The 24732-nt window shown below is 41.4% G+C and overlaps 1 protein-coding gene across 4 annotated transcripts in view; it reads left to right on the plus strand.

The window, feature by feature from the left end:
• Positions 1-24732, plus strand: part of ARHGEF9 (Cdc42 guanine nucleotide exchange factor 9) — a 902972-nt gene that overhangs the window by 834734 nt on the left and 43506 nt on the right. For all 4 annotated transcript variants that reach the window (XM_069210611.1, XM_069210616.1, XM_069210633.1 and 1 more), the window contains one exon: positions 10450-10581. In XM_069210611.1, the coding sequence (XP_069066712.1) occupies positions 10450-10581 (132 nt within the window). The remainder of the gene's footprint in view (positions 1-10449; positions 10582-24732) is intronic.

The raw sequence follows: 24732 nt of genomic DNA on the forward strand, positions 1-24732 counted from the left end.
CGCTTAGACATTCCCTGGCAGCCCACGTTAACCTGACTCCTGAACGCACCTGTAGATGGGGTGCGAGGCATAGTTCCCTGGGGTAGTTCTACGACACTGTTATCCTGCCTCAAGAGTGACCAACTGTTTATGGTAATTTACGGTTTTTCTGTTTTCAGTTGGCTACGAAAGAAAAAGATATACTTTGGGACACCCTTTGTGAAAGAAATTGTGTAGAGAACATCACATTGTGATATAGTTGGCCTACTTTGAAAATGTTGCTATAAGTCCTGGAGTCATTACATGCTGCTGTCCAGTAAGTAGGGGACGCCCATGCTGGATTTGGATTTGAGTGTGTCAAATGTTACAATGATCCATATGTTGAATCTTAAATGTATTTGTTGGTGAACAGTTTCCAAAGGATGGGCAACTACATACCTGTGAGGTGGAGATTATCCCACGCTTCATTATAATATGGTTTCATGGTGGTGTTGGCTGTGTGGTTTGTGACAACAAAGGGTGTTGGTTCTGTAGACTGCAGAAATTACAAAAAAAAACATTTGTCAAAATATCTACCATATATAAATATATCCCTGTAAAAAATTCCAGTTTTTTAAGCTCCTAAAGGAAGCCAAACTCACCGTGTATTGTACGACCCAGTTCGTTTATAAGGTGCTTTCTAGCGGGTCTAGGTTATGTTTACATGTTTGCAGGGAGATATGTTTGGGTAGTAAATATTGTGGCAGTATACATCTACGCAATCTGTTTTTTAGACTGTTTATATCTGCTCCAGCGCTGCATGTTTCACCAAGAAGTCCTAAAAGTGATGGAGAGGGTGGGTCTGTCTCAATGGTACTTGGGTATCTGGGATCATTTCTTTTAGCTATTTCTCAAGTGTTAAAGCTATCAAGCCTTTGTAAGTTCTCCGATTCATATTATTAAAGCCAATAAAATGGACTGGAAATAATTGTTCGAATGATATTATCGAACACAGCAGAATCCTTTTGACTATTATATCATTGAATAAAACTATTGAGTCCTGATTGGAGAATTGGACATTTCTTTTAAATGAACGTATGGTTGATATTATTGACTCCAGTGGGATACACTTGGCTAATCCTTGACAATATTGTCTGACTCTGTTGCAACTTACGGGGTACCCAGGACTATTCTTTGAAAATATTTGTTTGATTGATGCTACTGAATGCAATCGATACACTGGATCTTTTTTTTTTAATATTTAAGTGATATTCGTGAGTCCAAAGGGACACAATGGACTATATCGTTCGATTCTATTGCATGTGACAGGATATGTTGGGCTCTTCTACAGAAGCAGTTATTTGAAGGGATAGTGGAATCCAGTCACTACCCTGAACTATCATTTAGAATTATTATTCAAGACTTCTGATCCTTATGGGTTTCACTGCACTATAAATTAACATAATCATGTGACTGAGCCCTGTGGTAGCGACTGAATGGTGGAGCCCCATTTTCACTTGTGCACCATATGGCAAAAGGCAGGCAAGAATCATGACTTTTAAAAATTCGACCGGCAGCGGTCTGTTAAAGTGGCATTAAGATTAGAAGTGCCTCAAAATTGGGTTTCATTGTGAAGACAACACCTTTTATATACAGTGTTTAGAAATGGTAGTGCTTAGAAACTGAGGAGTGCAGAATAAAGCAATGAATAAATGTAAGTTATATTTAAATTACAAAAGAAACAAATTGGCATCTGGTTTCCTGCTACATCTCGCAATGCAGACAAATGCCATCCAGAGAGCATAGAGATGCTGTCCTAAAGGGATGGGTGAATAAAGTACCCATGACAACACATGTGACGTCACAAACCAGGTCATGATTTACATCTCCGGTGACATAAGGTCAACTTGCCAATTATATTATATGCGGAGAAACCTGTGTTCATAAGATTGGTACAACATCTTGGATGATTCAACTTTGTCTTGGTTTTACAGAAGGCCATATGTCTTAATAAATCAAATAGAGTTTGTTATCTCTTTGGAGCTATGATCAATAAAGGGTGATTGATGTGTTCTATGTATGGGAAGCCCATTGGACTGCTCCATCCAAGAAATGCATTGAGAAGCTGAGTAGCCTTTTTGCAGTTATTAGGATTATAAACTATATTAGAAAGGGGATGAGAAGCAGGATACATTGGAAGATGTTGCAAGCACATCTCTCTGTTCAGGTGTTGGTAGCTAGCTAGGATAGCCTTCAATTGCATTTTTTTATGTTGCAGATGAACCAGAGAGTGAGGTGCGCTTCTTTGCAGGTCATAAAAAGACGTGCAATCAAAATGATTGGCCAAAAGGAAAGGTCAAAACTTAGAGGTGGGACATAAGTGGGCAACAATCACTAAACAACATGGAAAAAGGCATTGGACGGTGATTATTGCGAAGGAGCAAAAAAAAAAAAAGAACCACAGAATAATTTGAGCCTACAGCGTTGCAGAAATTAGCTGGTTGTATATATTTTTGGCCTTTGTTGCCCTGCTTGAATAGTAATGTGTCAGTGTTTTTTAATATGTTCACACCTCTAGCTTTACTCCATCTGGTGGAAATCGTAGTCATTTATGTTAGTTAAGATCTTGGTCATCAGCTGGGATAAACACAATAAAATCCCAGGTTCCATTGAAAGAATACAAACAAGCCACATGTTCAGCCCACAAAGCTGTGGGCCAAGATTGCACATAATCGGAAACTCCCAGGACTGTGATTTGGAAGGTGAGAGCCGCATGTCACTCTTCACATTTGCTAATTTATTGGTTGCTAGAACATCTGGGATTGCAGTAAGACTATTTGAGAATGTATTGATGGATATGTTCCTACCATGAGGATCATGCTTCAGTAGCTGGAGGTAAATCGAGATCAGTGATCAGATCGAGACTAGAGCGTTGCCCGGTAAAGGCCATTTATAGGAAGTATCCAAGTATGGCCACCCAGAGGATAACTCAAGGCAAGAGATTTCGGAGATGCAAATTTTCTAAGTTGTCTACTTCTTAACCCTGTTTGTACTGAATGATTTGATTTTATCTTATTCTACTGAATCCTGTGTAAAAAAAAAAATTATACAAATTAATATGAAAAAAATAATCTTCGCAGAGCCCCAGGAGTGATCCTTACAAACAGCAGGCCAGTATGGTGTGGTGCAACCGTAATGGCATGTTTGGGCATCCTTAGTCGCTTCATCTGGAATACCACTATCATTACAATAGTTCTCGTTTGCAACTAAGCCTGTTTTTTTTCTTTTACTGTTGCTAAGAGCCATAATTAACTCTAATTAGCAATGTGAAACTGTAATCATGTAAGAGGTCTGCAGCAGAACGCTGTGGCGCAAGCCCCCTCCTGTTAGTTCATGCGGCAGCGTACCCATATGTGGGGGAAGCATCGCGGTCAGACAGATGCTGAAGCGTTCCCCGCCTACGCTCAGGATCACGCTTCACTTGAGAGACTGCCAGCGTTCCCACTCAGTTTCTGTGTCAGACCTCCAACATTTGGAGTTGTGGGGGGATGCATCATTTTCATTCAGGACTTCCACATTTCTTCTTTTGGAGTTGAGTACCCTTTGAAACCTACTTCGACCAAACTCTGAAGAGTTTCAGCTTACTCCTCAGGACATTTGACTTAGAATTTGTCTTCTGTAAAAACAAAAATGTTTCAGGTTTGCACCAGAAAAAATCATTACTCTTGCACCAGAGCAGTTCACTTGAAGAGCAGTGTTCAATATTTGACCAGGATTATTTTTTTCATAATCAGACTGTGCTCCAGGACGATGGAAAGAAAGAAAGATGTAGAAAGAAGAAGCTAAAAAAGGATAGGAAAACAGTTGCAAATAGAAGGAGCAGGGATGAAAAAGAACCTACAGGAGGAGCCTGTAAAGCGTGAGGTGTTATCAAGACCAATCAGTCATGATATTTGCAAACCCCAGCATTCAGCGGCGCCGGGGTTTGTAAATACTTTGGGCGCACACACTTCTTTGTTTTTTGGAAGGTAAGCCCTGTTGAAGAGTAAGCCTTGAGGCCTGCATGGTGAAACTGTGAATCGAAGGTTGGGTGAACACGTGGCTTCATTTGTATGTTGGTATGTATGAGGTATCTGTGTAGTGCCAACCTTGCCAAAAGGCACTGTACAGGGTGATAGGCAAGCATACAGTCAATGAGTGATTGGGCAGGTGGCTGGTCTCCCATTTCTCGGGCCTCAACTTTTGCGGTGAGAATGTTGTTCAGAGTAGGTTTATGGAATGTTGTGTGGTGAGACCTTGCATTTGTAGAATGCTGCGTGCTCCATTCTGGACTACGTGTTTGAGATCTGGAACGAGAACAGAAGTTTCTTTCTGATCAGGGTATATTTCCTTAAAAAGTCATATTTTGTGTCTGAAAATTGTAAGCACTTAGCTCTGGTATTTGATCGTGTTAGGCACAATTCACTTTAGAAGCTAGGATTTCGACTCTTTGGGTGCATCTCAACTGTGTATATTCCTGGTACAAATGTGGTATTTTGGGGAGGGACGCAATGTGAAATCTGTTGTGTAGATCTTTGGGTGAATTACCATAGTATGCTCAATGGATAAAGAATAACATCTGAGATTTTACTGGAAAATGATCTGAAAGACAGTTTATTAGGATAAATGTACGTTTTCAGTGGTTGATACCTGTTTCCTCGGTAAGGTAAAATGATTTAGAGATTTTTAAAATTCATGCAGAATTTTGTATTTTTAGAAATAGATTGAGGTTTGAGGCATAATTAAAATTGCATCGTGGAAATTTTTTGTTCTGCTAAACTCACCAGAATCCCTCTTCCGTGCATGCCCTCTCTCTGTAGCACAGGGAAGGGTTTGATGTGTATCACCTTGGAGATGTCATGACAGTGTCCGTCAATACATCTTACAGTTTATGAAGATGGGCATGAACGCATCAAAATGTGGCCCTCATTTGTATATTTAATACCCACACAAGGTTCACAAATCATATGTTTTCCTATTTATGGGGTTCTTTACAGAGACTCTGTTGAGTGTCTTTGCACTGTTTGGGTAAGCTTAGGCTTAAAAAAGATTTTCCCAATAAGGTAGATGTGTGCCTGCATGCTGTTTGTACACTGTATATGGCCTATGCACTTCAAACATGCAACACTTAAGATGCAATAAAGTCAAGAAGATTTGAAAAGAAAATCTTTTTGTGCTTGTGGTCAAATGCTGCTTCTAGAAAAGTAAATTGTTTGCTGCGGATGATCAAATGGTGCTCCTACAAAAGAAGATCATTCATTGCTTTTGGTTAAAATAGGGTAGTCATTGATTTCTGTGGAATGCTGCTCTTATAAAGGGAGATATGTAAGTGCATCAGGTCAAATGCTGCTCTTTCAAAAGGGGTTTTTGAGTGTTTGTAGTCTAATCCTGCTCTTGCAAAAGGGATCTTTGAGTGCTTGTAGTCTAATCCTGCTCTTGCAAAAGATTATCGTTAAGTGCTTGTGGTCAACTGTTGCTCATACAAAACACATCTAAGAGCTTGGGGTCAAATTCTGCTCTTTCAGTGGGATCTTTTAGTGATTGTGCTCAACTCCTTCTATTGCAAAGGGGATTTTTTAGGGCTTGTGGTCAAATCCTGTTGTTACAAAATGGATCTTTGAGTGCATGTGGTCACATTTTGCTCTTTCAAGAGGGATCTTTGAGTGCTTGTGATGAAATTCTGCTATTGCAAAAGGGATCTTTGTGTGCTTGAGTCAAATGTTATTACAAAAGATGAACTTTGAGTGTTTCTGATCAAACGCTTCACTCTAAAGTGGGATTTTGGAGGCCATGTGGTAAAATGCTGCTCTTACAAAATAGATCTTAGAGCGTTTGTTGTCTATTGCGGCTCTTATAAAGGGATCTTTGAGTGCCTGTGGTCGGATGCTGCTCTTATAAAAGAGGACATTTGAGTGCTTTTGGTAAAATGCTGCTCCTATAAAAGGGATCATTGAGTGCTTGAGGGAACAAAGGCAAATTGTGCACTGAAGATGATCAAATGCTGCTCCTACAAAAGGAAATCGGTGATTAAATGCTGCTCATACATAGATTGATCTATGAGTGCCGGGCGAATGCTGTTGTTATAAAGGGAGGTACCTGAGTGCTTGTAGTCAGATGACTATGCTGTTTTCTAGATGATATTCTTACAAGGGTACATCCGGTGCGTAATTTGTCAAAGAAAAGGTTCCAGTGCCCAAAGTTCTGCTCAGAAGCTGCTGGCCTTTGTACCTAAACATTGGTGTGCCCCATACCAAAGATGGTAGTCTTCAGTCTACTACCAGACACTACCTGCCCCTTTCTCTTGTTCATGCAGGTCCCTGCTTTCTCCTTTGGAGAAGGTTTTGCCGTCTTTCCGTCTTCCATCTTCCTTTATCCGACTTGTGTGTTTTTACCACTATTGCACTCAGGAACCATCTGATGCGGACATTTAAGTGACAGTGCCCAAAAATAAGTGGCAGTGCCCCCCACCAGCAACCACTGCTCTAATTAGGCACCGGGTACGTCATTGAATGCAGATGATGCCACGTTGCTCATATAAAGGAAGACCACTGCAGAAACCTTCCTGCTGCCCTTGCAAAGGGAGAGCACAGTGTGGAGATGAAACAATGCAGTGCATACAACGAATGATGCTGATGGTGATGTGCTCCTCGTTGTCGAATGTAGTTCCTTCTCTTCAAAGTAACCCGTGCTGCTTGTACAAAAAGAGACCTTGTCATTCAAATCATCCTATGCTGCATTTTGTCTTTCAGTCAATAGTTGAATGTTGAATCCTGGGTGTTTTTTAAATGTTGACAGGAAATGCCCTTAACATGCTGTGATTATTAGACACAGGGCCTGATTTAGAAGTTAGCAGATGGGATACTCTGTCACAAACGTGAGGGCTACCCTGTCTACCTCATTACAAGTGTGGTACACCTTATAACACTTGAATGAATGAATGAATGCATGCATTTGTAATGCAGCGGAAGGGAAATCGGTCATGTTTGTGATGGAGGATCCTGTCCGTCAAACTCTAAATCAGACCCTTAGTATGCAAACAAAATTCTTTCAACACCAGAGTCTCAGAAGCATTTATCTCTTTATGAATTTCACACCTTACTCATTTGCAAATTTCTCTAAAGCCTACCTCTAACTGTGCAACACAAGAATAGTTCCAATGCGCTGACGATGATGTAATGTCACTCAGATGTAACTTCATTGTATGTAGGAGGTCCCTTAGAAAGGTCTGATGAATCTCCGTTGGGTAACAGTTTAACCAGAGTTTTAACAGGACTAAAAGCCATGTTACAATGTATTGATGACCTGAGCTTCTCCAGAGCCACGTATTCCTTTACAGAATCAAGTAGACAAGTTTGCCATAATGCCAACGGGAGTGTTCTCCATAGGGTATGAAAGCACTGAAGGAGGGGGATATCAACTGCTGCCCAAAAACAGTAGCCGTAAGGACCACTGCACCCTGTATCCCTCTCTTATAAACTTAAGTAAGCCTGCCCTGTGTGAATAGTGCCAACTTGTTTACACTATGAGGTTGGTGCTATGAATCCTCTTAGGTCACTGGATAAATGCCCGAGTCGAAAGTCTTTGCTCCAAAACCTGAAGTTTGTGCAGATCACCAGATCCACGAGATCAGCACTGGCATGATGTTAGATGTTTGTCATGGATATCCTCAACACACTGATCACACCACATGAGGGGAAATATGCATGCGCAGTCCGTATATTACATATAGTTAGGAATAAAAAAAGCGCACAACAGTATGTATAATAGAGAAACATCACAAAAGTGCACCCTGGATAAGGTGGCACATATGAATGGAGAACTGTGAAGATGCAACAAGCATTTGTATGTCAACACAACATTCAAAAGAGCACATTAAAATTAACGCTGAGCGTACATCCGACACGGCTCGGATATTCCCTGTAGTGGGGTATCAGTGAGCTCAAGACAGCATCAATGTTAATAATCAATCATGACCTCCAACAGAACACGTTAGTCAGAACAACACATACAAATCCAACACAACTCCAAATGGACTATGTAGTTGGATCTCACTGATCTCAAAACATCACTCCTCTGTTCCTAAAACAATACACCAATCCATGGCAACCATAACCCACTAAACCACCACCATCCATCCAGCATACCACCAAAAGTGTGCCAAAAGACATATGATGTGATACTCTCAATTACCTGAGACACAATACAAGTCGGACAGTGCGTAAACCAAGCTTTCAGATGGCATGTGCACATAAAACCTGTGGCTACACACAAAACCTTTACAGCCTATATAAGCATGAAAAAGCTATTCGACTGATAAACCAGTTCAGATAATCAGACAACAGTCTGTTTTCTATGAAGTAATCCTCAAAACCAGGGTGTGACCAAATTATATTAGTGCTACAAGGCCTCTATATGGCAATAAAGTGCCATGCACATCTTTGCAAGTTAAAATAACAAAATCATCTGAGATGATGGCATTTGGCATCTATTTTTCCTAATGTGCCTTCTCTGCTAAAATCTGGCTGCTCATTTGGTGTCACTCCATCCTAACAGACAGCATTATTGCTGGCATGTTCACTAGTAAGCAGCCAAGTGGCATGAGGTGCATGGGGACGCCTGCGTACAGGTGCACCATTTTACTAAAACCACAGCGGTATCATTTACCCTTCAGTGCCATCCCAGGGAGTGACATCACAGCAAGTCTGGCCCTGATCCTGATGCATTTCTTTTAAATGTGTATTGATAACCTATGGATGTGACTCGCTAATAAGCACTTAAAAGGCACTCCATAGAGGTTGTCAGTAACAGTATATGGATCGTCCATAGCTTCCCCTGTATACCATCCATGATGCCTGCTCTGCACACACACACATGTCTGATTACACCACTTGTACCCTTAACAAATTCTTCAATCTTCCCATTATAGCATCCTCTCCTCTTAACTCTCCGTGCCGTGTTTAGTCATTCTTCTCACGCGTCTATCCGTATCGCTCTGGGGCGGATGCCATCTTTTTCCATCTTTCAGTCACAGACGAACCACACTCCCTCCAGACGGCTGCGTGCAATCACCATGGTAACAAGGAAACACTTAGTCTACCTCTTAGCATGCTGGCTAAATCGAGAGGCAGTGGATTTGTACAAAAACTAATGGTACATCAGTGATACAAGGACCTCATAGTCTGCCTATTACCGGAGCGTGTGTAATAACACAGACTATGTGTGATCTGTGGTGGGGTACCAAGCACAGGCGATCCACCATCCTCAGCTCTTGTCTAAGGCCTTTTAATAAAAAGTGGTCTTTTATTTGCCAGTTCACTGTGAGGCTGCTGAAGGCAACTGTCTCAATTTCTACTTTTCAAGCGCCCTGTACCACCCGTCCCTTCAATGAACTAACACCCTCTCCCACTTCCCGCCTTTTACTGTTCAATGTGGATCACACCATCTACCCAAATGTTTACGCTTCCACGTTTCCATTTTTGAATAACATCAACAATTTATATTGTATTGCACTCTACTGCAGCATTTATATAGCAGTTACTACCCCTCTGTGCGGCACTGAAGCACTTGCCTGCATGGGTTGCATACTGATACATCACCCTGCATCCTTTTCAAAGTGTCTTAGTAGTAGGGAGGCTGGGATGTGTGGTCTGAGTTCTGGTGGAAGAAAATCAAGATGGTGGAAAAATGAGGTGAGCGGGTCTCTATGTACAAGCTGTGTGAATAGGGAGAGCTGGTATGAGGTGTGGAAAAGGGAATAAGGATGGGACAAATAGGTGGTGGGAGACATCATAACGCTTTCTAAGACTATGACACCAAACCACCCTCCAAAAAGTATTATGCCTCATATACTACGCAATCTTTGGGGCAGTTCAGAAAAGTATTTAGGTGCCTGGAAAGTAGCACTACAGGAGTACTCTTTTACGAACTCATGCCTTTGTAATTCACGCCTTGACGTCCAATGCCCTATCAGAACAAACTGCAAAGAGGGTTCGGTGCCTTCTGTTTGTGCTAATTGTATACAAATATTCCATCATATTTCCTTTTTATTTCATTTTATATGTTTTGGGGCCAATTCACAAAGGCAGGTAAGAGTATGTAAAATATTACTACAGGAGCCCTTCAGAGTTCCTTTTTGAATAGGCCACATCAATATTTATGAAAGCTGATTGGACAGTAGTACTTTTTTTAAACTAATATTTGTTGGAATTACATTAAAGTAACTTTACATGTTGACTCCAGTGTGCTGCTCTTTTTCTAACTTTTGAAGAATGCAATTTGATGCTCACAGTTGACATTCTCAAAGGACACTCGGTGACTTGGAAAATGATATGCCTGTTGTCCATGTTGAGTAAATTCACTCTTTTAAATCCCTGGAAAGATCTGAGTAGGATTACTGCACACATTTGTGTCTTCAGACGTCTTCACCCATCCTCTCTCCTCCTGACCCTTCAGGGAGACGACATCTTGGACCGGAGTTCGGAGTTGATCTACACCGGGGAAATGCAGTGGATTTACCAGCCTTATGGACGGAACCAGCAACGCGTCTTCTTCCTCTTCGATCACCAACTCGTACTCTGCAAGAAGGTAAGGGAGCTGATTGAGGTGTGAGAACACAGTACAGCAGCCGAGGCGCTGGCCTTTCAATCTGTTCATCAACTAGACATCAGGTGTTGAAAAAAATGATTAAACTCAGAGAGCTGGTTTGCAAAAATGCAAAATTGATTATTGTTCATTATTCCTTTTTAAAGTGCAAAAAGTGATCCAAAAGTGCAAAAGTCCTTCCTCGTGGCATTAGGTAGCAGTCCGCCAACGTTTGGCCAGTTTTTGTAGCTAATTGAGTTCTGACTTCTGCTCATCAGGCGATTTTGGTTGTTGCTGTGTCTGTGGTGATCATGTGTAGGCACAGCTGTGGAGAAGAGTTTCTCAAACATTGCGCTTCTGCTACCTCCATTGCTTACATTGCGAAGGCACCATTAACTTCACAAGTCGTAGTCTTTCTCCTGTATTTTTTTGGATTCACAAATTCTCATTGCCCGGACATATAAGTCCACGAAAATTGAAGATTTCCACGCATTCCCGTATTCCAAAACCAATGGATTGTCTGCTCGTCGAACATCCAGTGGTTTATGATTAGGGCAATGTGACTTTGATTTTTGAGTCCTTTTGTCTGCATCTGAAGAATATTATTACAGGGATGGAACCCCGCTTTCTAAACCTTCATAAAGTAAAGGGGTGTTGGGTGCTTTTCATGGATAATTTGAACCCTTACCATGGTTTTATTTGGCCATTTTACTTTGGTGTGTTACTTTGGTTTGAAGAACTATTCTACCAAAATGTGACATTTGTGTGTATTTATTTCTTCCTAATAGCCAACCCTTGTGTGCACCTTAGGAGCACCCATGCTTCCACACGTAAACCCTAAACTTGGCGTTGTCGATAAACTTACTATGTGAAGATGCTCCATGGCCATGGGTCCCATCTGCAATCTTAAATGTCGTACATAGTGGTTTTGTGCGAAGGCACAAAAAAGGAAGACAGAGAAAAAGCAGAGCGAGAAAGAAAGATGAACACAGATAAGACTGAAAAAAGGAGGGAAGAGAAGGCAGTATAAAAATAAAGAGATGAGGGAGAGAAAAGTATGGGTAGAGAGACAAAAAAAAGATAGAGACAGGAAGGGAGTAACCATAAACAAGAGAGAGGAGACTGAGAGGAAAAAAGAGAAAGCAAAGTAGATAGCCAGAGAAAGGGAGAGAGATAGAGCAAAAGAGGGCGAAGAATTGAGAGAAAGAAAGAGTAAAAGGAGAGATTTAGAGAGAACGAGAGAAACAAAGAGGGACAGAGATAGCCATGACTTGCTTTTAAAAAACAAAAATGAGATCCCAATTAGTAGTGTTTATGGCAATGGTGTTGCCTCCGCACTCAATGCAGTCTTGAAGGATTACAGTCACACCATATGTATTTTTTCTCTTTTCTTCTTCTCGCTTCTCAGATGAAGGTAAATCCATGTGAAGTGCAAGCTCTTTGTACATCTTGTCGTCCCAGGTGCTGAAGGAGCCTGACAATGCCATGGATCCCTCTTAGATGTTACAATAATATAAAGGGCGTAGCTCGCAATTTAGTTATCTAGTTTAATAAATTCAGACATCACCGTCATATTTTTCAAACTAGGCCAATCTTTTTATTATTTTTCTCTCATCCCAAGTTTTAAATCTTCGATTCATAAAGACATTGCTTCATATACAAGCAGTGTGTGGCGGACACACTTAATCATCAAATTTTAAGTGTACCTCAAAAATAAGGCAAACTTTTGTCTCCTCCTGTAGGGTCTGCACTATTTAGTAAGCAGTAAACCTACAGCAAAAAGGGAAATGAATGGAACTATGGCTACAACTGTTCATGCATTAAGATATGTTTTTAACACTGAAATTGAAAATTAGAGAATTTTTTAAACCAAAGTGCAAGTAGGTGAGGATTTGAGGAAGCTGAAGACCACTCCAGGTGCAATAAAAAGCAGCTGGTAGGTGAGCAGATACGTTCACAAAAATGAGGTATGTTTAGCAGAGGTGCGGGAGTCTTTCCCCCAATTACAATAAACAAGGAGAAACAAAAAGCAACACCCGACCCAAAAATCTGAAAAAAATATTTTGATATTCTTTATTCAGGAAAAACGCTTTTACTCTCACCTACTACCTATTCTGATCTTTACAAGAGAAAGTAGCATACTAGTTTTACGACTATAAAACCAATCCTTTATACCAAAACTAAAATGCTAAAAATGCTATACTATATATTATTCTTGGGTGTTTCTTGAGCTTTGTGGTTGACTGAGAATTAGAATTCAAGAGAACTGTGAAGAGCCTTGCCCCGAGGTAAAGACCGAATAATATATTGCCTCTCTCCGTATAGTCGATAAGTCGTAGATGCTGGTTTCCATATAAGGGCAAGAGTGGTATGTTTTTCTCCTTCTATGAAATTTCTTGGCATCGCCCGTAGCTCTCAGCACTTATTGAAGTTTGTTTCACTGCTACAGAACTCCACTAGTATCCAGGTTTTATGGCCATTTTGTGCTTAGCAGTATATGGTACAACAGTGTTTTTAGTATCTTTTTGGCTTCATCCTCCTAGATGAGAGGACTTTGGACTTTATCTTATCTACTTATGAGCTTTAGAAGGGTACTGGCTTGAGGGCAGTGTTTCTGGTGCTCCACCAGGAGCCAAGCTCAAGAGGGTGGAGGGGTGGGTGCCACTTACGTCAAAGGCGAGACAAGGGATATTTGTGTAGATAATAATAACAGCATGATAGCTTCGTTTGTTAGTGCATTTGATGAGGAGATCTGCCATTAGTCTAGTGACAGTTCTGGATCATCAACATGTAGCTTAGAGGGTTAGTGTGCCTGCTGCAAAGCACAACATGTAACATGCAGATCACAGGCTTGTGTTTTATGTAGCTGGCTCAGTGGGTTACTGTTTTTGTCACACAGATCCTTTTGTTACTTGCGGTTCATAAGTTACAATACATCTAATATAACACACTGACCTATGAACAAGCATCAAAGAACTGCATGCAAACTGTGAGGCATTCATTTAGAACTTTTTTGTTTTATTTCTCAATCTTTCGTTATTCTAAGGTTAATAAAAAGGATTATTTTGGTTAGTAACAAATTCATATTACTAGAGATAACCCTAACCATTGTGTTATGTTTTAAATCCTGAATTTGTGGAGGGTGGGGCATTTACTAACGCTGTGCGGGGTTTGTGTCAAAAAAGTGATGCAAACCTGGTGCAAAATGTTGTTTTGGGATTTACTTTCCAACACCAATCCTGATTTGCGGTGGTTAACACCTGGGAGGTGCAACACAAAGGCTCATCAGACTCACAAAGTAATTCTGTTTCCTGCTTTTGGACTTCCTGTTGGAGATGTGAGAGATATTGAGGGACATTCAAGTAGGGATGCTGGGGTGAGGGATAATTGTATTTAACTCTGAATAAAACAGGCATAGGAGATTAAAGGTGTTGGAGCAGACACTATGGGTCTGATTTAGATGTCGGCAGACAGGCTACTCTGTCGGAACAGTAACCGGTAGCCCATCCGACAAGATATAAATCCCAAAGGATGTAATGGGATTTATATTTCATCAGAAGGGTAATCTGTCACCGTTGTGACGGAGTAACCCAGTCGCCAAAATCTAAATCAGGCCATATGCCTCTCATCCCCTAATTTGAAAAAGATTAAATTAAAATTTCTGATCTGAAGGGTGGTGTTGGTATGGTGGGCTTTTTTGTTTTATCACTTGCCGCAAGCAGATGAGATCCGTCTTTAATTATGTCAATAAACAGGGCATGTTCTCAACAAAATCTATTTAAGTCACTGGAAAGAGAGGAGCGATCGGCACGGGGGAGTGGGGCGGGGCTGCATGCGCGGAGCTAACAAGGCCGCGCCGGATTTGATGGTTATTTCGGAGGAGGCACGGGGGCGGCTGCGTGGGTTTTTCAGCGAGAATAATGTGTTGATGCAGATAATGTGAAAAATCCCCACGGGAGAAATGAGTGGAAAAAAGAGAAGTGCATAAATTGCGCGGGAGGCACGGCGTTTGCCTCTGCCGAAGCTCCCATATGTCTGTAATCAGGGAATGATAACAGTGACGAATGCATACTCCAATACAGTAATCTTAATTAGCAAGAATGAGCTTTACTTTAGTTTAGCCTAATTGATTTTAGATCTGAAGATGATGCCTTAAAGGCATAGCGTCTTTATTTATTTTTTAAACTTTCAGTGGTTGACGTTAAGCGAGCTTGACTTGTTCCAGGCCAAACAGTCTGGGATCATATGTTTGTAATGAGGACGGGGCTGGGCTGACCATCTGGGAGGATGTTGGATTCAGTCTGTCCAGTTTAGAGTGCACCCAAGTGGTTAGCTCACTCAAATATGTTGATCAATAACATTGCTGTAGTTGCTTTAAAAAGGGAAAGAGTTGCCAAAGCGCCTGTGTGTGTGTGTATGTGTGTGTGTGTGTGTGTGTATTATTGCTCTCTTACCATTTGCACACATAAGCAAGCTGATTTCAAAATGTTCACACACACATTTAAGGCACTACACAACTTAACCCTCACCTACCTGAACAGTCACGTCTCCATCCATCAAGGCACGGACACTTCTGCTTCACAGGACTCTTACTCGCACACATGCCCAGAAGTGTAGAATCATCGCAGGAAGACGGGTGTTCTATAGATCACTTCTAACGCGTGGGGCCACCTCCTACTCTACACCAGGGCCACCTCCTCTCTTCTTGAACTCTGCAAAAAGCTGAAGACCTGGCTTTTCAATTAACCAACCTACCCTATGCAGGGCTAGGCACACATACTTCTTCAGTGCCAGGTTACCCTCATGGGTGATACCACTCTTTAAAAATATACATAATATAGCAACATAAACAAGCAATTGCAAAGTCAGTAGATCTAGCCTTTGAGCCCTTTTGGCTAAGCCAATGCTCTAAGTGGTGTTGTACAGTTGTTCTATTTTTCTATAGCACAAACTTGAACTAAGGGAATTAAAGCACTTTACATGAGTACCAGATTATATTACACAAGGTCTAGTTCATTTTATTTTAAAAAGTATTTTTTAATTATTTTTCTAGGCACAGGGAATTTAAGTGATTTCTCTGGACCACAGTCTGTTCTGCTGACGCTGGAACTCAAAACTGGTTCCAGTTTCAAGGCCATTACTCTGGCTGTAAGGCTCTCTCCTTTCCCCTGTGAGGGGATTCTGTACAGCATCATCAAAATAAAAAATAAAAAAAGTCACAATGGTGGTCACATCTTTCCACTCCACTCATGCATGTATGAGTAAGAATGCACGCACTCACCTGTTAACTGAATTGAGCACCATTGGTTTTACTTTTTTTTATTTATCCAAGATAGCAGATGCTAGTTGGATAGGTAGATAACAAATAAAGATTTTTTTAGCACGAAAGCGGTGGTTAAAAAAAGAAGGCCTATAGGTGTTGAGTGGGCTGAAGGTAAGAACGAAACCGGTCGGGAGAGAAAAGGGGAAAAGAAAGGAAGAAGTGGGGGTGACAGGGAAAAGCACACGAGGGAGAGAACAACACAGATGAGAGAAAGAGGGAGAGGCAGGTGAGAGAGAGCAACATGGAGCGCAGGCTGGGAGAGAGAAGCACACAATTGATAGCTAGAAAACACAGTTGTGGAGTTTATAAGCAAAAAAGAAATAAAACAAAGCGTGGGGGTAAAGCAGACAGATGAACAACACAGCGAGGGGGAGCACACAAGGGAGACAGCTGGAAAACACATGCACTCCTGTGGAGTGCTTAAGCAGATAAAAAATGTGTTCTCTGAAAGTGAGAAGTGAAAATTGAAATGAAAGGACACAAGCACAGAGGCAATGGTCCAGGGGAGGGACAAGGCAAGCCAGCGAATAAGAAGCAAGCAAATAAGAGTAATGATAACTCCAACCAATTGTAAGAATGGGCGAGTTTTAAGCCTGCTGTAAGATCCTGGTAAGGAGACAATATGCCTTTTGCAACCAGCTTGTGTTGTCTGGAAGGCTCTGCCTAAAAATAAAACCTCTGCCTAATAAGAACGTAAAAACATGGATTCTTCGCTCAAAGAAAATAAATTAAGCACCATAAGTGGGAATACTTGAGTATTATTAGGTAGAGTAATGCTAATGCATTTAGAAATGTGGTATTAAGGAGTGCATTATTTTGTACAACTACAGCAGAAATAGGTTATAGTCACATTTACTTCTTCTTTTCTTGGCCCTTCTTCATTTGTGCAGGTTTGAAACATAACATTCCAGTTCCAGAGCTTACCACCCATATTATTCGAGTGCAAATAAATTACGTGGCTCTCTGATGAAAATCATTCCTCATACTTAGAAGGCATGTTTGTATATTACATGACTTTGCTATTATATATTGCTTGCAAGGCTTTCAGTTGTAGGTCTTACACCTCTCTACATGGTCCTACTGTGCAACCATCAGACTCATGTCCAACTGTAGAAAACAAACTCTCTTAGTGCCAATGCTAAGATCTCTAATGTGGCTTCCCACATAAGCCCACTCTAATTCAGAACCTCATGCAGTCTTTACAAAGCCCTTCAACATTACACACATTCCTACTTTCCCTCCCGGGGGCATACGATCACTGCCAACCAAAGACCCCGGCACCTACAAATCCTTACCTTCAGAAACAAAACACCCATACTCATTCTAAGGAACCCTCTGGAATCTGACACCCTCCCAAAAGAAATCAATTGTATCCCTAAATCTACTGCACTGCTTCAGATAAATAAATCTTTCCCAACAATCTGGAGCTTTCACTCTGAAAAACCAATAATGAAAATACAAAAAAACTCTCTAGGGAAAAATCATTCCACATTCTGCAACCTATCAGAAATAAAGTTTGTAGTGCCCACTTATCCATCTCAAATGACACAATGATGCCCATCTCTGCATCATAGTTAACACAAACCCAATGTCGTAGACTATGAGCATCACATAGAAAATCCTCTAATGGTGTTTTCTGGTAAATACATCCATAGTTTTCACTTCTGTTGTGATAAATCCCAAGCAACCTAGGGTGCTCCCTTCCAAGTACATTTAGCTATTGGGCAGTCCTCAAGCAGGATTTGTCTTGGGGGCATTGTGACCAATCTCCTCCCCGATCGTATGAAATATTATAATAAAGTAGGGCCGGGTTGGGTCGCCTAGGGTAAGGGAGGGAAGGATAAGGCAGGATAGGGTCGCCGTGGTAAGGTAGGACATGGTAGGGCAGAGAAGGGATGCACAAGGGAAAGAAGAGTAGGCATTTCTTAAGGGCAACATAACACCACCAAGGCTTCTTAGCCGCTGGTGACCGAACAGTGGCTAAGAAGGCCGGTCGATCGTGTCTTCTGAAAGGTAAGTATGAATCAAAGCTTAGTCAGTGCTCCCACTTCAGGCATGTGCCAGTGAACTGCAGTAGTGCACTCAGATGTTATACATTTCTGTTCAATCATTGCCAGTGCTCACCTACTACTTGACTGCTTCCGAACGTCTTCAGAGATGCTTGTTTCCTTTGTGGTGAAATATGCTGGCTTTTTTTGTAGACATTCCTTTTATGGTTTAATGTCTAAAAGGAAGAGAAAACTTTATTTTGAGACCTTCCACTTCCCAAGTCTACAAGACCTCTAAATGCTGTGTCCTCTTAAACTTTGCCTCATCTGTGAGTGAATGCACATAGCCCTGTGGGATGTCTAGCATACATCCCAAAGGGCTATGTGTGAGTCAGGATTTTCACAGTAACCACTTACTATGTCAATTATTGCTATTTATAATCATGGTATAAAAATGTATTTTATGTGGATATCCTGAAATCTGGCATGGGCACCCCTGTTTTGGCTTCTTCATAGCAGATATAGTCAGAAACCTTTCTTTGTATTCTGTATGTGATGTAATGTTAATATATTGTGCTCGCTCTCTTCAAAGTGAAAGTCCTCTCCATACCCACAACTGTAATGCTACTGTGTGTGTATTAGCTATGTATTCCCGTATGTACTACAAGGCTCCCCCCCTTTCCATATCACAGACAAGAGAAGGTACAGAGCAGCATATATCCAAGGGGCCCGAAGGTTGATTTGCAGTTTTTATGTCAAGGAAGTCATGATTGCTGTGCCCTCACAATAATACCGAGGAACATAACAGCCAGAAGGAAGGATTGAGGGAGAACTCATTGAAGCAACAAAACACCTTAAAGGGGTGAGAGGAAAAACTCTCCTTGTCCAACCTCCCAATATGTCAACCGCTATCACTAAAGGACAAGAAAAAACAATATGTCCACCGCCCCCATGGGTGGGCGACCACCAGTATAAAAAACTGCCCTCACCCACTCATTGTGGCATGCTTCATCATTGGGCTTCTGCTAACACACTCCTGCGTAAACCCACGTTGGAGTGGAGCAGTAAGGGTGGGGAACAGAAAATACTACGCAACAACACTCATTGAAGGCCTGCCGGTCAGTGCAGAATACTGTCTTTACACTCTAAGGCTTATAAGCAGGGCAAGCGAGCCAAGGACTAGCTAGAAGGCCCAAAAGGCTCCTTCTCTCCATGCTCACTTGCATTCTCACCAGATGTCTTTGTTACTGAATATGTCTGAAGGATCAGCCATTGGAGCACAGACTGGTGCTCCTCTGCCTGGTAAACCTGTGCCACCAGAACCAGCTCTGTATTATGTCCTGTATTTGAAACCCAGGATGTTGCCAGGCAAAGATGGCATTCTCCTGCAGTACCTTTCCTGTAGCCTAATATCTATAAGCGGCTGTTTCCACAAGTTTTTAGGGTCGAGCGCAAAGCGCTCTGCCCCTGGTGTAATCTCTCTGTGGGCTTTTTAACCACGCCCATGACACACCCATCAGTTTGGTAGGTTTGTGGGCTTGCCTTTTAAGATTTGCTTGATTTAATTAGTGAAAGGCATTCATACGTCATGCCTTTTCCGGTGTTTAGCCCGCCTTGAGCACACCGGACAGCTACTGAAAACAAACGAGGCTCCATGTTTTCAGTATGGTTTCTAGACTACTTTTTCTCTTTAATTCATAGGCAGCGCGATCTCGCTAGGAAGTAGTCGAGCGCTTTGCATGACATCGACCCTGTTACATGGATATTTGCACTTTTGCCGGTTACATGGATATTTGCACTTTTGCCGATACGTTTCACTGAGAGCGAACTTCTGTTTCCTTTTATGTGTCTGCTTTGTGCTCATGGCGGCCATCGACTCGCTTATGTGTTACTTTTCATTTTCAGTTTTTGTGGCAAGAAAAGTCTGGTTAAGAGTTAACAACGCTAATAGCTTTAACTCGAGCAAACATGAGACCCGTTGCAAAGCAAATGCTTGCTTTCCTTTGTGGCTAATGCTGCATGTTTTTCTTTCCTTGTTTTACAGATTGGTGTTTCTTAGATCATTGGTTCTGTGCCTGTGTATTTTACAAATGTGCAGAATTGTGGATGACTTTCTGGCCAAGAGTATGCTGCCCATCCCAGTGTCCTCCTGATGGTGGCATGGGAAAGACCAATATAGTTAAAGCTTGTGTATTCATTGTATGTAAACATATGTTATTGGAAACAGGACCATAACTCAAGTTTGTATATTAACTAGGTATTCGTAAGGTAAGAAAATAAAAGGTGGTCCTTCTATTATCAGCGTAAAGACCCCTTAATTGAATATTCTCTAAACTCCTCGCTGTGCTGCCATTGTGTCCTGTTATTCACTTATAAACCCATCCATTTGATCAACTGTGGTACTTCATACAACAAGGAGGGATGACCAGGGAGGGTTTAACTTTTATATTACTAAGGCTTCAGGAGAATTAGCCATGCCCGACCATTCCTCTTATCTATGAGGTGCTACTGCACTGCATTTCAGTGACCGTGTGACCAGGTCCAACAGGGTGACAACTGGGCAGAGGTCAGTCATAGCATACATTCTCTTTGCCAGGGGAACTAGGGATGGGATGACTATTAAGTGCACCAGCATTAATCATCAGATGGGGGATTTCAGTTCACTCAAACATGGCTTCACAAAAGTGACGCCAGACCTCTGAAGCCTCTATCTGCCTAGCAACTCTTACTCGGGTTCATGCAGAGCTTTTGTTTGTATACAGCACTTCCCCACTCCATATCCGAGATTGGCTGTATCTGTTGTCCTCACTCTCTCTGTTGGCACGATCTCTCCAGTTTGTGTTCTCTTTCATGATGTACTTGTGTTTTGCACAGTGCATTGTTGTGCCCGTGCTGAACAGCTAGCATACTCTTTTTTCTCTTTCCCCTTATGCTGAGTGGCCCTTTGTTTTCCATCTGCCACAGACGTCTTCTGTGTGGTTAATGGTTATTCATGTGCAGTTGCCTCTTCTGCGTAAAGGCTGGCGTCTGTTTGCTTACTGCGTTGTACCTTCCTTGGGTGCAGTCTAACGTGCTCGGATGCTGTTGAGACATCTTGTCCTTTGACAACTTTTCCACCTTCTTCCTGGCAGCCTGACCCATGACAGCATCTCCTGCAGATGGTACCCAGTATCCTCCTGAAACATTTCCAGAACATTTCAGCGCCTTAATTGTCCGCTAGTCTTAAACACTCGTACCACATGATCTTGGCAACCACACAATTACTTTCCTTCTGCCCACGACACCCCCTCATTTGGCTAACAAGACACATTTCCAAGGCTCAAGCTGCTTCACAGCTACCTCCATTCTCTGCCTCATTCAGGGACCACTGCCGCATCATGGCCATATGTTAGCCATCAAGAATGATGCAAAATCCCTCTTTGGCAAAGGGATTCCACCTGTAAAGGTTTATCATTTCAATGCTGGGAAAACCCGGCCAATGTTTAATCAGAAGTGGCATGTGGTGTGTGATTTCCAATGGCAAGCTGGAGCATCTTGTGCTTTAACAAGACGCGCGCTGGATGGGGCACAACAGACACTCGTAAACGAGGAGTTAATACTATCTCCATGGTTGAGCCAACAATACAAAAGAAGAGAGAGAGGGAACGATAGTCAAAAAAGACAATGATGATGACAGAAAAAGAAGTAATAATGAAGAGAGGTCAATCAAAATATGTGTCCACGGAGACACGTGTCAATAATAATGGTATTGAATATTCAAATAGTGAGACCATGACTGCGAGTCTGTTCTACAGTATTGATGTTGCCGCTTTTAACGGCACCAGGTCCAGAGTCAATAAACATGAGACATGGTTTATAGTTCAGAAACACAACACCAATGTTGAGTTTAAAAACACAGTGCCAACAGTAAAGTTTAGAATACAAGGCCCAATCTAGAGTTTAAAAAGATGGTATTAGTGAGTCATAAAGAAGATTGTTGATAATACCACATGTAGGTCCACATTGAAAGCTGCAGATAACTCTAGAATCCCAATGTATCTTTTCCGCCCTAAGTCGCAGCTTTGTCAGTGGATTTGACAAAAGACAATAAGACCAAAGAGTAGGTAGAACGTAAACGTTTTAATGAGAAACAAAGCGAATGACAGTGAAAAGTCCAGCGGACTACCCGTTTAGTACGGCACAAACTACACATCGTAGGCCAGTAGGAGCCACTGTTGCAATCTCATGAGTTATTTTATTCACAACGCCTCAATAGTTTGATCGAACAAATGATGTCCTCCTACATGACTCTTTGTCTACAACTTAGTGTTTATAAATTGACTCTTAACGCTTTCCTGTGGACTACAAGCACTTACTCCACCCTTCCTAGATATGTCTGCAAATAAGATGGAATAATCCAATGGATATATGTTCATGAATACCCCAAAGTTACTAATTTGTGGACGTTCATTTTATTCCCAATTATCTCCCCAGTGTTTCCCCTGTGGAAACCCTGTTGATCTCATCCCAAGATTTAGACTGGTGCATTTTTGCTTTGATAAATTAAATCTTGAGTGCTGTAAGTCTAGTTGTGGTAGTTACAAATGCAAATGCATTTTAAGGCACTCAAAAGACAATTGGGTGCAGAAAAAACATTTGTGAATTTGGTTAGCTGGCATGTCAATGAATGAGTGAATTAGTCAATAGTAGATCTACTTGGCTAAGTATGCTACTAAGCACCACCAATCACTAAGGAGAAGTTGGGTTGAGTTAAACATAAAAAGCAAATAATGCAGTAAGGTGTCTTTTCAAAATCAATAAAAAAGTAGCCAAGCGAAATGTGAATGATACAATCATGTCTTAGCAGAGGATCAGTCATTCACTTGAAGGGTTACTATGGCTTGAAACTTGCTGCTGGCAGAGGCTTCTTTGTGTTCTCCTGGGTCACTTTGTAAGTCCTATAAACTCCAGAAATGTGTTCCAATTGTACGAGTATTTCCATCCGTGCACATTTCAGACTTTGACAGCCAGGGCTCTCTTGATGTGACCCAAATTGTTTATAATTATTGGTCCTTGGATTGCCAGTTATAGATGGTTTAGGGTAAACATCTGCAGGAAGGAATGTGGTTACCTGTCAGCTTGAAGCTCAGCAATTGTTTCCATTTCCTGATTAGTTGGCCTGACAGCACAGGCTTTTGCACCTAGGCAGGAGAAACTTCTAATTAATCTGTTTTAATTTGCATTTTCTCACCTGTCGGCAGACAGGTTGATTTCTACAAAATGGCCCAGGTGTGGACCTTCCCTGTGTGTCTACCTCTGTTCTAGCTGTGAAACCTCTGAGTTTCCTCAGACTCACAATGAGTATTTTTCGTGCACCTGCAGATTTATACAAATAAAAATATTATTTGACAAAACCAATATCTTCACCCATTTTTATTACAAAGCTCAAATAATAAATTATCGCATATGGAAATCTAAAAACAATGTTAGCCGGGAAGTACCACCCCCTTAGATCAAAATATTTTATGCTAATTTATTTCAAGCTGCTTTCTGTTTTACATATACATATATTTTGACATTATTTTTTACCTTTTTAATTGCCTCATCTTGTTGTCATTTCCTTTTTGCAATTTTAATCAGTGTGCTTTTTCAGTAGATTCTTTTAATCTCCCCTCTGTTCTCAGCTGTTTGCTTGGTTTTTATTTTTACATTTGTTCTTGCTCGCACCAAGCAGACGGTATCACGAGACTGGCATGTATGTAAATTGGGCATTTGGATTGTTATTTTCAGCTTTCTCCCGTCTAAAAATACCCGCATCAATCACATCCCCTTTATTCATGCTTTTCACATCTTGAATCGCTGCATCTCTGTAACTGTATGCTAATGCACCCGTTATCGTTTCGTGTCTTTTCATTCGGCTCATCCACTGCTCAGATTAGTGTTATTTCCTCGCTCTTGGCAAGAAAATGTATTCCTCGTCACATGTTTCCCAACAGGGGATTCTGTCTTCCAGCCTGTTAAAAGTATATTCAAATTCTGCAGCCGTGGATAGAAATGTTTCCATATGTTGGTACCCCGATAGTCCCCATGGCAGTGCCCTTAACCAGTATTCTCAATTTACAGGCCATAAGTGGCTTTGGAAATTTGATGTGAAGACTGGGAGTGTTTGCCCAAATTAAGACTCAGACATGTCTTCTCATTATTTAGCGATGGATTTTATATAGTGATGTGTGTCAGTGCAAAGCTGCTTTAGAACGCTGTCCATTTAAACAAATGTCTAGCAGAGTAGGAGTCCAATTGAATGTGAGGCTGCACCAGGTATGATGAATCCACCGCAGGGGTTTGTTTGACCCCAAGGCTACAATCTAAAATTTTGGTGGGTTCACTCAACTTACATCTTCCCAAAGTTGATTAAATGAGTTTCATTGAGTTGGACAATAATACAAATCTGTTATATTGCACCAAGGAACCACTTCCATTAATATGCGCTTTAGAAGAGGCATGTTTTAGAGATTCCCCTTCTTCAGTATTCCTCGCTCGACGCTAATGGGTCCATAGGCAAATCAAAGGCCAGGCTCAAAAACTCAGTCCTGCAAAAAGTTCCTAATGTGTAGGTTGCCAGGCTCCTCCAAAAAGGTTGAGATAAGAACATTCCAAAGTCTGCGCCTGGAAGTTTCAGAGATCTGCCTTCATGATGTTAAATAAGAAACCTAACGTACAAGGTAAACATTCTCTGCTCTGTGCAAGATTATATTTTAATCGGTTCTTTCATATCTGATATTTACAACGACTTACTGGTTTAATGAGAAACACCACCAAGCTAGGAGTCCATTTTATAGAAACACTATGGGGCTCAATATGAGT

The sequence above is a fragment of the Pleurodeles waltl genome, chromosome 2_1 (assembly GCF_031143425.1).
Source record: "Pleurodeles waltl isolate 20211129_DDA chromosome 2_1, aPleWal1.hap1.20221129, whole genome shotgun sequence".
In the NCBI taxonomy this organism is placed as follows: Eukaryota; Metazoa; Chordata; class Amphibia; order Caudata; family Salamandridae; genus Pleurodeles; species Pleurodeles waltl.